General features: G+C 43.5%; 1 protein-coding gene and 2 pseudogenes across 2 annotated transcripts; 1 reads left to right on the forward strand and 2 right to left on the reverse strand.

Annotated features, from left to right (window-relative positions):
* LOC103628063 (uncharacterized) overlaps nucleotides 1-668 on the reverse strand; it is a 47,682-nt pseudogene extending 47,014 nt beyond the window's left edge.
* Nucleotides 669-1,879: 1,211 nt separating this feature from the next.
* Nucleotides 1,880-3,622, forward strand: LOC103628064 (methionine gamma-lyase). The gene is made up of 2 exons (XM_023300134.1): nucleotides 1,880-2,657; nucleotides 2,811-3,622. The coding sequence occupies exons 1-2, from the start codon at nucleotides 1,880-1,882 to the stop codon at nucleotides 3,446-3,448; spliced, it is 1,416 nt and encodes a 471-aa protein (XP_023155902.1). The 3' UTR covers nucleotides 3,449-3,622.
* Nucleotides 3,623-4,998: 1,376 nt separating this feature from the next.
* LOC103626098 (gamma-glutamylcyclotransferase pseudogene) lies at nucleotides 4,999-17,471 on the reverse strand (annotated as a pseudogene). The gene is made up of 28 exons (NR_165310.1): nucleotides 17,250-17,471; nucleotides 16,730-16,803; nucleotides 16,498-16,618; nucleotides 16,081-16,402; nucleotides 15,707-15,831; nucleotides 15,232-15,372; nucleotides 14,845-14,993; nucleotides 14,462-14,699; nucleotides 13,904-14,079; nucleotides 13,672-13,820; nucleotides 13,411-13,474; nucleotides 13,051-13,187; nucleotides 12,869-12,945; nucleotides 11,905-11,961; nucleotides 11,768-11,824; nucleotides 11,660-11,700; nucleotides 11,497-11,568; nucleotides 11,323-11,402; nucleotides 11,062-11,142; nucleotides 10,821-10,924; nucleotides 10,627-10,727; nucleotides 9,967-10,121; nucleotides 9,609-9,773; nucleotides 9,098-9,281; nucleotides 7,828-8,049; nucleotides 6,252-6,313; nucleotides 5,369-5,706; nucleotides 4,999-5,267 (listed from the first exon to the last, which is right to left on the reverse strand). The product of NR_165310.1 is annotated as a gamma-glutamylcyclotransferase pseudogene (transcript).
* Between the last annotated feature and the right edge of the window lie 156 nt (nucleotides 17,472-17,627).

Below are 17,627 nucleotides of genomic sequence, written 5' to 3' on the forward strand. Positions count from 1 at the left end.
AATAAAATACATGCAAACAATAACCATGTAAATTTCAAACTCATATTTACCGTGTCATGGTATAGGTAAAGTAAAACCCTTCATTCAGCACTACATATTTGTGACACGTCTTTAATTGGATATAGCTCATCTGTTTTAGTTTCAACATCACTGTCTCGCTTTAGAAAGTTGAACTGAAAATCATTTTCTATGTGGACACGACCTCCAGATCGGCACTTTAGATGATCTTGAGATTTTATTAAATTTATGCAATAGTTTATCACCTGCAAGTGTGTAAGTTATTGTTAAAAATTACAGGGTGGGTAAAACAATATACATACCAGAGTTACCAAATGAAAAACTAAGCATCTTAGATATCGTAGTTGAGATTGAATGTAATCCAACATGAGTTGAGTTGGCTAGTTGGTGAGAACCTAGGCGTTCTTCTCAAGGCATCCATGGTTCGAACGGGGGAGGACAGAACCGATGGAGGGTAGAACGGGGTGGCAAACTACCCTTTACATTCTTTATAGTACTTAGTAGAGAAGAGATATTGTTTATAGTTCTTACTGCAGGCAACCGCAAAAGGAAACTTTTCGGCTGCAACTGCATGCTTGTGGCTGGAGTACGTGAGCATGCTCAGCTGGGCCGTCGCCAGCTGCCGTGCACGACGACGCCGGCCGCGGCATGTTTGGAAGAAGTGCTGCAGGGCTTTGCCTCGTTTATTATCCACGGCGTACGCCGACGCGCCGACGAGCTAGGCTTAGTCAGACGCTTGTCATGGGCTCATCGCCATCGATCAACGTCATGGCGACTAGCCCAGTACGACGACAGAATCGCTGACAGATTCATCCAAGCTTTCGGTTATTTCCTCTCTCAGTCTCAGCTTCGTGGGCTGCTAAGTTCGTTTCGGTTCATTGAACATGCCCCCCCGGTTTTCACCGCGACCAAAAAGTGTACGGTACTTCATGGCAAAAAGATGCTGTAGCCTGTAGCAGCCTGGCTGGCACATGGGTTTATTTAATTTGACGAAAGAACCAGGCATGGCATTGGTTTGCCGACGAGTCGATCGGCTTTAATTTGATCGAAACCTGAAATCTCTAGAGATATTAGCTGTGGAGTGTACTGAACGAAGAAAGCAAAGGAGCTAATATTTGTGTATCTCTGTAAGTAGGCAGCTATTGTTGAGTGAATCTTTGTTCCAAATATATAAAGATGAAGGCTTGTTTGGCCTAATAATAGATTCAGAATGCAAGCAGCGCACTTGGTTGGAGATGCACTGCAAACTATTTTTTACCACTGCATCTAAAGTTTTTTTTTTGTGACACTAAATGAATTGCATCCTACTGATGCTATAACGTCAAGGCACTACAGTTGGCATGGGGATATCAGTTAGGACAACATATATAGTGCACATGAAACATTGGTGCACATGATGCACATAATAAATCATCATCACTCATTTTAGATTTAACGTCTCTAGCTGTTTGGTACATTTTACTAAGGACACCATTCAACGTGGTGGTGTGTAGTGGTGAAAGATGTTGTGTGTAAATTGAATAATCAACTAAAGACGTTAGATCTAAAATAAGTGGTGATGATTTAATATGTGTACCAGTCTTCTATGTGCACTGCACCAGATATGTCCCCGTCAGTTAGTTATCACCCAAACGTTACAATCTGTAGCCTTCTCAGCTGACCATGGAATGGTCCGGATTCATATTCACATGCACCCTCTCCATGACGTCCACCTGTGATCCTGGCATCGCCTATAAATTGCTCACTACCTTGTGCTCCCTTCCCCCACACCGCTCTGAACTCTGATTCCATTCCCGAGCCCGATCGATCTCCTGCTCCTTTGCAACGCACGCACGCTTACATCCCAATGGCCCAGACGACCATGGCCGCCGCCTCCGAGCTGGTCACCCTAAAGCGCCCGTTCGGCAAGGACGTGTCTGGCTCTGGCGACGGCAGCGTCGCCGAGGAGAAGCCCAAGGCGCCGGCGCGCCGGCGGGAGGCGGAAGACCCGGCGGCGGCGCTGGCCGCGGCGCGGCACGAGTTCGGCGAGCACGGCGGCGTGAACATGTCCATCGAGGCGTCGGCGACGTTCACGGTGATGGAGCCGGAAACCATGCGGCGGCTCTTCGCGGGCGAGCTGGGCCCCGACCGCGGCGGCATGTACATCTACAGCCGGCACTTCAACCCGACGGTGCAGGCGCTGGGGCGGCAGATGGCGGCGCTGGAGGGCACGGAGGCCGCCTACTGCACGGCGTCCGGGATGTCCGCCATCTCCTCCGTCATGGTGCAGCTGGTGGGTGCCGGCGGCCACGTGGTGGCGTCGCGGTGCCTGTACGGCGGCACCCACGCGCTGCTCGCCCGGTTCCTGCCGCGCGCCGCCGGGGTGCGCGCCACCTTCGTGGACGTCGACGACGAGGCCGCCGTGCGCGCCGCGGTGGTCCCCGGTGAGACGCGGGTAGTGTTCGTGGAGACCATGTCCAACCCGACGCTCGCCGTCGCCGACATCCCCATGCTGGCGCGGGTGGCTCACGAGGCCGGCGCCAAGCTTGTGGTGGACAACACCTTCACCCCCGTCGTGGTCTCGCCCGCGCGCCTCGGCGCCGACGTCGTCGTCCACAGCGTCTCCAAGTTCATCAGCGGCGGCGGCGACATCATCGCTGGTAAGGACACGTCCTGACTACCCTCCGATCCTCCCCAAGTCATCGCCGTGTGCATGCAATGCAACAACAAAATCAGAAAACGTCTCATCTGACCTTGATGTGCTAATGGTCTACGTACGCTCTTTGCACGCACGCACGCACGCATGCATGCAGGCGCGATCTGTGGGCCGGCGAGCCTGGTGAACGCGATGATGGACCTGCAGGAGGGGGCGCTGATGCTGCTGGGCCCCACGATGAACGCCAAGATGGCCTTCGAGCTGTGGGAGCGCCTCCCGCACCTGCCGCTGCGGATGCAGGAGCACTCGCGCCGCGCGCTGGCGTTCGCCGCGCGGATGCAGCGCCTGGGCCTGCGCGTGCTCTACCCGGGCCTCCCGGACCACCCGCACCACGCGCGCCTGGCCGCCATGCGGAACCCGGGATACGGCTCCGGCGGCATGCTGTGCGTCGACATGGGCACGGAGGAGCGCGCCAACCGCCTCATGCACCACCTCCAGAACACCACCCAGTTCGGCCTCATGGCCGTCAGCCTGGGCTACTACGAGACGCTCGTGTCCTGCTCCGGGACCAGCACCAGCAGCGAGATGCCGCCCCAGGACCGCGAGCGCGCCGGCATCTCCCCGGGCCTCGTCCGCATGTCCGTGGGCTACAACGGCACGCTGGAGCAGCGCTGGGCACAGTTGGAGCGCGCGCTAGCGCTCATGCAGCCGCCGCCACCGCCGCGGCACCACCACCTCAAGGGCGCTGCCGACCGCGATGGCCCCGACGCCGCCAACAACCACGGCAAACACTGACGCTTGGCCTTCCGAGTGTGCATGCACGTTGTGGCTTTGTGTCGTGTTCGTGGATATACTACTAGTACCAAAGAAGTAAGGTTAAAAGGCCGTCTGATCCCTCTGGTTCAGATGGATATGCCAGTATGTGCAAGCGGCATGGTCATTGGTCTCTGAGAAACATGGAAGTGAACTTGAATAAATGGGATCTGTCTTTAACGGTTTCCTCCTCAATTTATACTGCTCTAGTAAAAACCTAATGTAGACATCTGCATACTGACACTCTGAACCCACCCTACGCGCTCGCCTCGACGCCGTGCCCTGTGGACCTCATGCCTAGCGCAACGCTCTCAACTACGGCCTTGTAGACCTCCAACGCCCAGGCAGCCAGCTATTGCGCCTGCCTAGCACCCGACCCCACCCATGCAGCCACCACACCACGCAAAAAATAGTATATAATGAACACTCGAATCTACGTCCCTGCTTTAAAAATTAGGGGTTAACCATTAGACCACATGTAACTTAATGTTTAGAAATAAACAATAATTATATTTAAATAAATATCTTAATACCTATTTATATATATGATAAGGGTATAGGTGACCACGTCACCAAAACTAAGAGCACCAATTTAAAAAACCCTATATAAAAACCATATCAAAGCACGAACAACTGGTTAGTACTTTCTCCAGTGTCCTATTAGTTATCGTTTAGGACAACGATATGGTCTTCAAAATATAACTTTGACCAATTTTTTTTAAAAAAATATATAAATAAACTATTAATACACTAGGTGAGTGCCCGTGCGTTGCCACGGAAACACTATAATAACTTATGTACAACTGTTTCAATAAGAATATATAATATTACGATAACTTATGTATAAATGTTGTACGTCATATAAAATTTTATTACTTTAATATAGCTATTTCACCACTACATAGTTAGATGCTCGTTGCATGGCATATAAAATAAATTATCTGTGACGGAATCGAGCGAAGAAGTCCCTATGAGAATAAACACAATCGATCCTCACGGCGTCTAAAAGTTTCTTGAACGGCTTCTTGGATCAGTGGTTGTATCAATGATCTATTATAACATCACACCTTAGAGGAACCAAATCAGCATACATACATGTACTTTAACAAATTGTGCCAAAAAAACAACAACTAAGTCCTGTTTGGAACAACTCTAGCTCTAGAAAATTTGGTGGAGTTGATAGAGCAGGCCATTAGGTGCTCTAGAAAATCGTGGAGCTGGAGATGTAAGTCTGTATAAGACATTTAGATAAATTATTTTGTTTTATATTTATATTAAAAATATTTTTTAAAACTGTTTAAATTGATGTTATAAACCACACTGAAGCTGGAACCTAGAGTCATCCTAAACACCCCCTAAAATGTTGAACACGAGAATGGAATGGTCCGAGTTGGTGGACGTATGTTCAGGGTTTTAGGTAGTAGGCGATGGCTGCAACATTATATAGTACAACTCTGTGACACCTCTATTGTGCATGTACTCCATTTTTTAACACCGAATGGAGTGAAAATGATAGGAACCGAGCAACTTAACTTCAGAAGGACCAAGTACTAATGCCCAAAGAACCGAAAGGCAGTCAGAAAATGTCTGCCACACATGTGTTTATACATACTTGATTCCTATATTTTCAATAGTATCATTGTAAGTGACGTGCACATTAGCAAGACAAAAAAACAAATGAAAAAAAGAATTCTGATCGAAGAACGTGTAGGACGTATAGAGCCGCTTCGAAGTGCTTGAGAAGGGCATTGGACTTTCTTGCCCGCTTGAAGTGCCTTTTTGGGTTAGTTACATGCCTCACCTGTAAAAACAGATGGCAAACAAACTATCACATAAGCATCCCAAAGGACAAACCAGGATCACCAAATACCCAATACCAATTGATTTGAGCCAGGCACATACAACACTACTTGAATCTCAAGTGAAACCATTCCGGTTCTTTCTTGTAAAAGTAAAAGAGCTTGCAGATCTGCAAAAATATTAAACAAGAAAGGTTGCACATCGTCAAGAGTCTCTGCCCCCCAAGATTCAGCAAGAAAACACTAATTTTTCGTTGCCAACAAATTTTTTTCTCAAATCAGATTGGGAAGAATTGCCTCTGATGCTGATGAATATCCTCTAATGTGTTGCCTTAAGTCAAGCAATGGTTGAGAAGACCCCCCAAACTGCACTTAACAGAAATTCCTTAGCAGTCGTCAGCTGAGCAAGGCTTAACTATGTGTGTCCTTGGTAGATTTACCCTGTCAGGCACAATAGCTATGTTAAATGGTATTTCATAGTCATTAAATAAGTACAGTCTATGCATATCAATTATCACCACTGCCACAATTTAGCAGAAAAAGTGAGGTGTGAGTGATGCAGGGAATCGGATACATGTGCATGCACCCCGTGTTATGCTAAAGCATCGGCATGATCATTGATACAGACATCATAGCTTACGCAGCCACAACAAGTGAATGGCAGGAAGATGGTTGTTGCAAGCTCCAGAAATGAACTTTTCTGAATAGCACGTATGCCACACACAAAGCTCTCAACTATCGAGACAGAAGAGAGTTATTATCAGATCTATTAGATCCTATTGCATTGGCATCAGAAGCCAGTGTTAACAGATTAGCGAATCAGCACATATGTCAAGACTTGTAACATATCCAACAGTAGCATAAATGATAGATAGTGCAATGATAAGCTAATGGTTGTTTATATATATATTTGCAATTGATTTGTGATTTCTAATTGACATGTAAACCATTTGTATTGTACATAGAATTGATCCAAGAGATCAAACCATTAAGCCATTAAGCTCCAAAAACGCTCACAACCTTGGTGCTCTCAGTCTCAACAGGGTTCCTATATCATCAACAAAATTTTATTATAAATCACTAACTAAAAATATCATTTGCAAAAGGTGCAAATCAACAAAACTTTATTTTAAAAGATCAAGTTTCCAATAAGTATTCACAAAATAGTGAAGCCTTGTGATGATTTATACACACCTTGTGTTCTATAAAACTGCAACTTATTAATTGTTTGCAGAACAACTGACATGTGGATTGGTAAAGCCTTATGCAACGGAAGGTGGAGCAGCACCTACACCAATTTCTATAAAAGCACCCAAAAATATTGGCCGAACAGGAACATTTACACTATTTTTTCCCTATTGCAACGCACGGGTATTTACCTACATACAATTTTGTTTCTTCTGTTACACCTCTCTTTTGTCATGTTCATTCCAATTGCAATAAAACCAACTTTCACTGTTATCATAAAAGCTCACAAGTAGATGAATGCCATGCTTTCAAGTTTCAAACGATAATAGATATGAGTATTAAACCTTACCAAGCACATCAGCCACATGCATCAAAGTGAGAAGCAACATATATCAACACAACAAAATATAACAAAAATAAAACTAAGACCTATAAAGTTCACTGATTGGATGAAATAATGTAGTGTCCACAAGTATGTTTGAACTAAAATAAACCTTTGCGTACAACTACTAATAACTGAAATAGTGACCATGTTGTGGTTTAGAAAATAAAATAAAGGAACTACTAAAAGGGATAGGTATAAAACTAACTATGTATGACATACCTTGCAAGCACTTCTTTGTGACAATGACCATAAAACATGGCGGATCTTTTTTTGCTTTGGAATAACCTATTCTACATATGAAATACGGAATACCTTTCAGAAATAGTCTTTTCTAAGTCTACAAAAGCGCCACCACATATAAAAAGAATATTTGTCATGTCTATCTGCAGTATGATGAGTCATGACATTCTGCTACAGGTTTGTCACCCTAAACAGTGAAAGACCATGCAACATTTACAATGAATCAATGCCTATAATATCTAAGCAAATACAGAGTTGCAAACATACTCTATGCCCAGAAACACAAGGTATCCAAGCAATTTAGACAAAATAAGGAGCCTGGCTAAATACCACCTTGACCCTACTTATTAGGACAAATGGAGTAGTTCAGATGTTATTTTCCTAAGTTATTGGCTGGCTGTTTTGGGTGACACCAAGTTTAAAAGGAATCTCAATATTTGCTGCCAGAAAAAAGACAGAGGAGAGAGAGGGTTGAGTGAGGATCTAGAATACCTTGTATTTTGGTACAAATTTTGAACACTAAATAGAAAAGAGCAGAGGTATTATATATGCCACTATGCCAATAACAAATAAGTTCCTCGAAGTCTAGAAGCAGTTGATCTGGTTTTTGCCTTTTTTGTTTCGGCAGTTGGTGCAGAGCACTCTTAAGATATTGTGAGAAAATTGGCATGTGTATGGGAAGGAAATGCATAAAAGAATAGAAATGAACAAAACAATATAATAATTAGAAAAGGAATCAACTTGCGTACCAGCGAGCTATAGAATTATTTAGTCATAAATATGAGAACTTATAAAACAACACCATACTTTCTTTTTGAAGGATACCAGTGAGCTATAGAGACACCATCAGCTGGAAACCCATCATCATGTTTGAAGGATGATGCTACTCTCAAGCCCACTGAGAGCACACAAGGTGATTCCTTTGGTCACGTTTGTATGCACCTTAGGCAGCAAAGGCGCTCGTAACCTGACTGCAAGAGGGCGAAATGTAGCAGTAAGAAATCGGGATGCCAGAATAAGCATGCATTGTCGAGGCTCAAACTTGAGGAACATAACCTATGGAGGAAACAGAGCAAGACATTGAAACAGACAAAGAAGCATCAAGAGACTACCCCAAATTGTTTTTCACAATTCACACATAATTTTCAAGTGAAAAATGGATTTGTTGTAATTCCTTTAAGTCCACCAAGTTAACAATTACAATATTTTCCTTAATCACATAATTCTCTCGAAATGCACTTAACATATCAATTCATCATGAACACATGAGAGAGGCCAGATCACTCATTAACAAGGTTGAGATGCAACATAAGCGACCGATAGCTTTTGAAGCGACTTTTCATGATCTTCAAGGTGCAATTTTGAGCACTATTTTTTTTAATCTGATGGTGTTTCAAAAGTTTTATGGATTTTGTCAAAGCAAAGTGCTTGGGACCAAAGGGATTATTTATCTTCGGTCGAACATTCCCAGACACCACTATACAAATTAAGGGAAATCAAAAGAACATATTGGATGTCTGATAAATTCATTTCCAGTCAACTAAATAAACCAGATTCTGTCACTGGTAACATCAGAAATCTCCTATTTCAAAAATAAACAAAAATTGTACTGCATAATGCATGACAGTATTAGTCGTAATCTCCAATTCCCAAACTTGATGAAAATTGACGGGGTGGACAATAATGGTACCAGGTTTTAGCTAGTGGTTGGCTCATTCTGGTGCACAGAAAAGCCATACCATGCATCAGTAGCTACTGCAACCTACCATGTAAGCTATATAAATCTCACAAAACCAAAAACAAAGTGTAATAGTAAGATATTTATAATGCAATTTGCACAAACAATGTATACACAACATTTCGAGTTAATCTACTAACTTATAGGTAAACATAAGGAAGATCAATATGCCTCCCACCCACCCACCCTTAACCCAAAAAGAACAAGATGTCGTGGAGAAAAAAATCAAGCCAACTGAGATATAGACAATGTACAACAAATATGGAATGACGGATAATTACCTTTTCCATTTTGCGATCAGCTTACAGTATGCATAACCCGGGTCCAAGAACTCATAAAGCTCCTGCGATATCTCCTTCCTTCTGTAGTAAAGACCATATATGATGTGGCTCCTTTGATGAGAAATACGGAAAATAGGCCAGAGAGCTACACACTTTCTCTTCCCATCATGTGGATCATTTTCAGCTGCATGAGGGCATGGCGTTATTACAATCCTGTGCTAGGAAATAATGACTTACATCACCTTATAGGGTGATCTAGAATAGCCTGCGTGCAATTGTACTATATCTTATTAATCTAAAATTTCTGTAATGTGTAGTTTCCTTAATATGAAGATGAGAATTTTGTTGGTCCAACCATTATGGCTGATGTTAAAAGTGACATGTAGTGTTACAAGGTAGTTTTCAGAAGCTGGTTATGATGTTGGACAGGCGGTGGTGGGCAGGGGAACTACAATGAACAGACTAAAGAATATATTTATTATCTTGTTTTTTCAAAGAAAAAAATATTTACCTGATCATTAGCTTCTGGATTATCACCCATGTCATAACTCTCACGCAACATTTTATTCTCTTCTTCAAGCTGAGCATAGCGTTCCTTTGCAAAAGATAAATCTGCCTTCACAGTTTTCAGCTCCCGCAATAGCAACTTTGCTTTTTGCAGCCATGGCATTTGCAACTTGTATGAGATATATGGAGACATTAGTTTAGTCATACCATAGAAGATGGTAAAAAGAGAGCTAAAGCATCACTATTGTTGAGGGGGAAAATGAAATAGAGACAAAGCATCACAATTTGAACTAAAATAAATTAATGGCAAGACTGAAAACATCTAATAGTCAGGGGAACAAAATAGCATTCTTCATAGTTACCTGCCCCAACAATTAACTTTGTGAATCTCATCAATGAAAAGAATGGTCTGCCCATCAGAATATGTAACTTCTTTGAGAACAGCCTTGGGTCTGTCCTCAAACTCTCCATGATATTTGGCACCAGCAATTAATGCACCCATATCAAGTGCAATTAGCTGTTTAAAAGAAACAATAGAATAGAGTTCAAAAAATCACCTGTAAAAAAGTTTTTAAAAAGTATCCATAGAAGTCAAGAAGGTATAGTGGTTACAATTTAAATGCACTAAAGCAAAAAGGGAATCTAAACCAACATCGAACTGGTACTGATTAGTAATAAGTCAATACTTTGGAAACTAATTAAATTCATCTGCAAACATATAAGAAAATGATATACAACATCAAAGAGCCAGTTATGTCCATACATTCCAATCTATATCAGAACAGAACCCTTAAGTACTAAACCAATAAATGCCTAACAATCGAATAGGTCACAACTCCCAATGCAGTGGTCCAATAGTCATATCGAATGTACCAAAACAGCATAACAAATGAGCACCTATAGTTAGTGAAATGAGCTTAGTCTGTTTTGTGAGTTTTATTTAAAATTATGAGAAAGTAGTAGTGTTAAGTTGTATGTGTTCAGAATTGTGAGTAAAACCGAAAAATCTCTTGTTTGTGTACCTTGTCGGCAAGCATCTGATGCAGCACCCTCACAACCTGTGTGCCAACAGAGTGCCCCACAAAATGCACTGGGTTGTGCTCGTAACAAACAGGATAGTGCCCTGCACCAAATTAGAACAGCCATGTAAGAACTAATGGATAAATAAATTTCTGAAAGGCCATGGCCATGTATTGTGTTCTTTGGAATCTCCTACCTGTGTGATATATTCTCCCAAACCTGTTGTGGCCACAAGCCTTGCTGTGCTCCTCGCCATAGTCCACCTGCTCACCCTTGAGGTAGTAGAAGAGTTCACGCACCCTGCATCGCCAGGAACAATAAACTCTCAGTGATTTATATTCAGGGGAACATAATCTTTCTTGTTCACAGACACGAAGAAGATACCAAATCATAATAAAAAACATAATGGGCATGTGATTTCAGGGAAGCATTGGCACCAGTGATCTTGGTCTCCTTTGTTCTGTTGAGCACCTTCCTCACCTCGTTTGCAAGCTCTAGGATCGAATCATCTTCGTGGCCTAAAGAGGGGCAGCATAATCACGATTTGATGTTTGAGTCTAGGATGTAAATACTGACTTTGCAGAAAGGACATACATGGACTACTCCCAGGTAATACCGTATTTTATGTAACACATGGGGTATAAAAAACAGATATTCAGAGTGTTAACCACTTAAAATGTAAAAATAGGTTCTCTTACTAATGATGGCTAATGCCTTCTCCATTGAGAACAGGTAATCCCTATTATAGCCAGTAGGGCCATTGGCTGTAGCAATTTGCCTGCCATTGCAAACAAGATTGTAGAACAAGTCACAGTTTGATGCTTGCTCAAGTAAAATGCCCAAAATAACAATAGAGGGGTGCAATGTCTCACCTTGCCATATCCTGCAAAGGAGCAGGGCCAAGATAGTACTTGTTGCCAATTGGATCTGGAGTGGAAATGAACCTGCATGAACACCAAGTTATGAGTTCCACAGAGCAACATCAGCGGATAGCATGGAATTGGTTTTTTTGGTTTTGGAACTTCAGATCCTTACACTAAGACGCCCGTCACAGCTGGTTTCAAGGGATCTCCTTCCTGGACATGCATCAAGGAAACATGAGAGTTCTGAAAGAAAAGGCAGTTCAAAGCTAACTGTTCATACCTTGTAGAAATCAATGGATATCTTCTGGTCGTACTCACACTCTCTTCTCTCCAAGTACTGAAATGAAGGTGAAATTTTAGTGTGATTCTAGTTTTTTTGGAATTGCAGAACACGGGAGAGAGAAAAAGGTAGCGCACCTACATTGCTTTTAGCTCTTTTTCTGGACCACCCTTGACACAATATGCAATTCCCCACTGCAAAAAAAGTTAACTGTAAATAAGACCAACATAACAAAATTATGGGAATCTTAAATGTGAGTAGCATCTGATGAAAAGAACTTGAAATGAGCATATCATCATTCATCAAAAACAAAATCAGAACTAAAAAAATGCGCATCAAACATTTTATACAAAAGAGTAACGAATGGAGTAGAAGACAAAAAGGCCAATCATGCTCTCTAAATAGATAAGAGATCTTGAAAAGATGAGAAGCTGTGGGTGGATTCTAGATGTCAGCCACTGATCTTGCATGGGTTTTAGGTGTTATATAATGTTGCATGTTGTGTCGTCACGCAAAGCTGATCCATGGGTCCAACATGCCAAACTGGTGTGCAAAGCTAACAGCTATTGGAGTGGTTAAAGTAATGAGATTTTACACAGCTCACTATACAAGTAGACAAAGAAATTACTCCCTACCCTATTCATCCACTCTTTTCTAATTCCTTAGTCCAAAGTGAAGACCTCGATAAGATTTCAAGGCCAATGCAGAGCTACATATTCATGCGAGAACATGGAAATTGTGACGCAAAACTGAATAACAATTCATTAAAAACAGTTTTATGTAATTATGGCTAATGGCAAGAAAACAAGTTGAACCAATCTGTTGTCAGAAAGAAATTCATGACGACAGGCCCTGCAAAGTACCTTGCCCATGTAACACTGTGTCACCGTGTAAATAAAGGGGGGCATGCAAAGATGCTACACAAACAGAACATTATTTAGGTACATTTCAGTCAATGATTTTAGTCATCCAAATCCATATCTAAATTGCACATGTAATACTGTGTCACCACCTGCAGTAAAAGCTAGATAATTCATCTTCGCAACAAGAACACTGCAAACAGGGAAAATAAGGATAAACATGAAGTGGTTGGTTTCTCACGCATATGGCCTCGTCGTCGGTTTCAAGCGTGCAGGTCCTCGCCGGATGCTCCGGTGTGCCTCTGTGGTCAATGCAAGCTGCGGGGGTGGGAAACAGAACAAGGGAGGAAGTTGAGGCTGAGGTTCGCGTCAACGAGAGTGTACCCAAACCCAAGCAAGCGCCTGCAAAACAAGCATCCATACCGAGATTAAAGGTGCGGTTGTAGCCCTTGATGAAGCCGAGGATTTTGTCGTCGAAGTCGAAGCCGGGGTTCCAGATGAGGGAGCCGTAGCCGAAGACCCACAGCACCATCGCGCAGCCTGTGGCGTATCTGATTCCCCTGCGGAAACAGATGCAGAGACGAGAGTCAATGTTGGGGAAACAGGGGTTGCTGCAATGTTACTGGATTCTGTTATAGTTCTTGAAAATAAAAAAGTCATTTTTCCAGTTAGTTATGTCTTCAGTTGTGCCGTGATTTTGGTTCACAAGTTCTTCATGTCACACAGCTGTAGGTTTAGGCATTAAAGGAGTAGAGATGGTCTCTATTCAAACAACAACAGCACCTAGCTTATAGGTAGAAATGACTTCTTCCTCAACTTCTCAGCCGACCATATCAACTCCAAAGCACTGCAAAACAGGTAATAAAGAATCAACCACATGACCATAAGGACAATAAAAGGAAGAAAGAAAGGGATAAGAAAAAAAAGCAATCCTAATATGCGGTTCCTAGCCAAGAAGAGCAGCAGCAAGGGAAACAGAAAACAAAGAACAAGAGGGGAATCGACACTGCTTCATGCGTACTGTGTGTCGCCACTTCACCTCACCTGGATGGCTTGCATATATCGATGATGAGGACAGACCGACTCCTCCTGTGCTTCTCATCCCTCGTCTCGCTTTTGTGTCCCAATCCTAGCCAACAACGTTGGCTAGAGTGCCTGTCTGCGCTCTCTACGACAGCTCAATGCAGAACTCCCTTCATAGCAAGTAGGTGAGCCATGAATTATCTGTTACTGTTTTCATCAGTTGAAAATTGGAGCGATAGAAGAATGGTAATACCTTGTACACTACTCCGTACTCACCCTGCCAAGTTCTCGTTCAGTTGAAAAATTGCATGTGATGGCTTTCAAAAATTCTACTGGCAAACATATTGGTTCTGCAGCTGGATCCTGCAGCTTCTTCTCCAATTTTTCACGTTCAAGTAACTCCACTATCTGTTCCTGATTGCTCAAGCACTTTTATAGAAAAAACAAAGAACATACTTATTTCAGACATGGATGAAGTTCCATTATATTATTAATATGGGAGCTCCAACTACAATTTCTCATAAATGCATCTAGCAGAATACGGAGCGAGCTCTCTTGTGGGCTAGCAAATTGATATGAGCTGTTTTGAATGAATCAATAGAAAATTATCAAAACAAATGAGGAATTTAAACAGAGAACTGTTGCACTACTTCACAGAATGTTATGAGTCATTCACTGCTGCCAAGCTGCACTACCTGCAATTTTATTTTTCGAAGTTCACTTTATCTGTTTGCTGGCCTTAAAAAATTCAGCAGTTCTATCGCTAAGAAGTGCAATATAAAATATTGTAAAGAGGGAGCAAGAAACAGGCCTTGAAACAGCGCACCGCATACATAACATGCATGGTCATGTGTTGACCCAAATTCCACCCCAAGACCAGGTGCAGATAGATGAGCTGTATCTGCTTCGACGTAATCCACGATCTTGTAGGTTCGAGAGGAGACCAGCGACAATATCGTGGTCATCGACGGACTGACCGATGGACTTGAGTTTATCGGAGGCGGCATACGCGCTGGACTCCAACGTGCCAGGTAGCAAACAACACTGATCTGTATCCCACACCAAGGCATGTTATTTTTGTTGCAAAGACCAAGGAAATGCAAAGTGAAGAATTTATTGACACTACATCAGTATGTGGTTTCAACAGGTCCAAAACAAATACAAGAAAAATGTAGAACCGTAGGATAGACTCACCATCTGATCAGCAAGCATTAGTACTGTTTTAAGTGAGAACTTTCTGCTGCAGTAGTTAAATAAGCCCTTCAGACTTGGACCAAGCAGATCAATCACCATGACATTGTACTGCCCCTCCACCCCAAACCACTTAAGATGTGGAATCCCAGCTGCAAATCAGGGCATAAAAAGAAACAAATCAGTAAAATACCAGTGTAATTGGCTAACCAAATCCTACTGTGGTTGCACTTACTTCCACCCTACAATACTTAGTTTGTATAATAACACATTAATTGATCTGTCAATTAATCATGCCACTAACTTAAATCATAAAATGGCATTAGTTTGGCATCACGCTGTAGAGCTAATTTAATGCTTATCTGTCTATGGATAGTGACATTCACGTACCAATGCCCAGTGTTGAAAATAAGAACATCATGGAAGCTACATGCCTCTACCCATGTTTGGTCAGGAATATCCACATCAACTCTGTAACCTTGCTTATATCCAAGAGATTCTAGAGGGACTCCATTTGGATTTCTTGACCACCTACAAAATGAGTGACATTGGGTTTGATAAAAAAATGACCAATAGAAGGGCAACAATATCCTACCATGAAAGAAAATGTTCTGAATCAGCATTTAATTAACATAAAAAATCGAAGGAATCAAATAGGCAAAACTTAAGAAACTTTGTGACTGATAAGAGCACAGTTCTATTAACATTAATCCACTATTGCTTAAACCAGGTAGCGAGAATGGTCGACTGGGAGATAGTTCAATTTCAGTGCTTCCAAGTTACACCTAGAGTTGTAAACTGAAAGCAAGATATGCAGAGCTGAAATAAAGTTCTGGCATAAATAACAAAAGTTAAATATGCTTACTTATTCACAATTGCAGGCCATATGTCCGAGTAACCATTTTTTATGCTAGTATTAAATATGCTTACTTATTCACAATTGCACGACACAAATATCAGTAGAATGTATTCGCAGTTCACACTGGTAACCTACACAAAGCAAATGTCGACCAGTAAAAAAGTTAGGTATTAGTCTTCCAAAACTGGCAAAGTACCTCTTGCTGAATCTGAAGCACATAAGGAGCAGCAAAAAGCTAAAATGATTTCCCTAGATAAGCTTCTTAGTTATGTTTAGGAAATGGAAACTAAAACATATAGATTCATCAATTATGTTCCCATAGTCACACTATTACATGCCAAAATGGAAAAATGGGATAAAATGGAAAGCAGATCACATACCACTTGTTATATCCTTTAGAGAAGTCCTCTGTCAGGGAGGTCAGGAACCGTGTTAGGGGTGGGCATCGACGGTTTGGGATGCGAGGATGGCAATTGTCATAGAGGCAAATTCGCAGCGGGGGCGCCACATGCTACAGAGGGTTGAGGGATGGCCGCTGTCAAAGGTGAGCACCTCCTGATGCTTGGATTTGATGGGTGGGAGGCACTCGACCCTAGGCATAAGGTGGAAGGAGATGGACAGGTTGGCCAAGGAGACGCCGGTGAGGAACGACCCCGCAGCGCCCGTGCTTTAGGGAGGCTCGAAGATGGCGGCGATGGCGAGCTGCACTCTTTCCATCATTGAAGCAACTTTTTTTAAGTACTAACCCCAAGAAAACAAGAATTGCGACCAGAAATGCATGAGAAGGAAGAACTCACCCCAACGCCCTCGAGCACGTTGACAATGTCGTAGATCCGGCGCCTCTCCACGCCGAGGCATTTGGCCGCTTCGTCTAGCCCGATGGACTCCACGTTGTCGCGGTTGTAGAGAACCATGAAGCTAAAAGCAGCACAGAGAATTGGGTCAGAACAGAACAGCAAAGAGAACTCAGTAGTTACAAATGTCCAGACGTGGCGAGGCATTAGACAGGAATAAGAACATGCAGATTACATCTGTTTAGATAGGTAGACCTGGTCAGTTCGGTCTTCAGCAATGACATGACTGAAACCATCATTCTTGAGCATCTAGATAATTTGGGAAACAGATGTTTAATTAGATCAAATCACTTGTATTAAACATTAACCACGGACACAAAATAAGATCAGGTAAAAGCTAAAAATCACCTGTCCACAGCCTCCACATCATGGAGATCATAACCCCTTCCCTCCCCTCCTCTATCTTCCTTCCCTGCTGGATCTAACCTCGGGCTCCACCCACGAATCCAAACCCTAGCATGGACAGATTCGTCTCTTGGTGTGCGGGGAATGTGAGGAGGGAGCGTTGATGGGGGAGGAGGGAGCACGGGATTCAGTGAGGGGCAGGGCAGGGCTTCACCTCGAGCAAGTGGTCGATCTCCTGGTCGGGGCGCTCTCCATCTCCGCGAGGAAGGCCTGGACCTTGCTGCCGTCCTCCTCGGCGTTGGGTGCGTGGAAGAAGGAGATGAGGAAGCTGTCGGCGCCAAGCTAACTACGGATGGGGACGAGGACGCCGTGGGGGTCTCGCTCCCGGACCCGCTGCCACCGCGCGCGTCGGAGTCGGAGTCGGACTCCGTCGCCATGCGTGAGTCCACGTCCATCGCCGCCAGCCAAACTTCACCTCCTGCTGCTCCTAGGGTTTCGCGAGCTAAGCATGGGGTCCTCCACGGCGGGGGAGGGGCACGGTGGAGGTGTGCGGCAGGGGCAGGCGGCGCAGTGATGGGGAGAGGAGGAGGTACGATGGATCCGCGGTGCCTTCGGGCGAGATCCACGGCGGGGGAAGGGGCGCGGTGTAGGGGTGCGGCGGGGGTAGGGGCGCGGTGTAGGGGAAAGGCAGAACCGCGCGCGTCGGAGGGGAGGCGGGGGAACGAACG

Source organism: Zea mays, chromosome 5, assembly GCF_902167145.1.
Source record: "Zea mays cultivar B73 chromosome 5, Zm-B73-REFERENCE-NAM-5.0, whole genome shotgun sequence".
In the NCBI taxonomy this organism is placed as follows: domain Eukaryota; kingdom Viridiplantae; phylum Streptophyta; class Magnoliopsida; order Poales; family Poaceae; genus Zea; species Zea mays.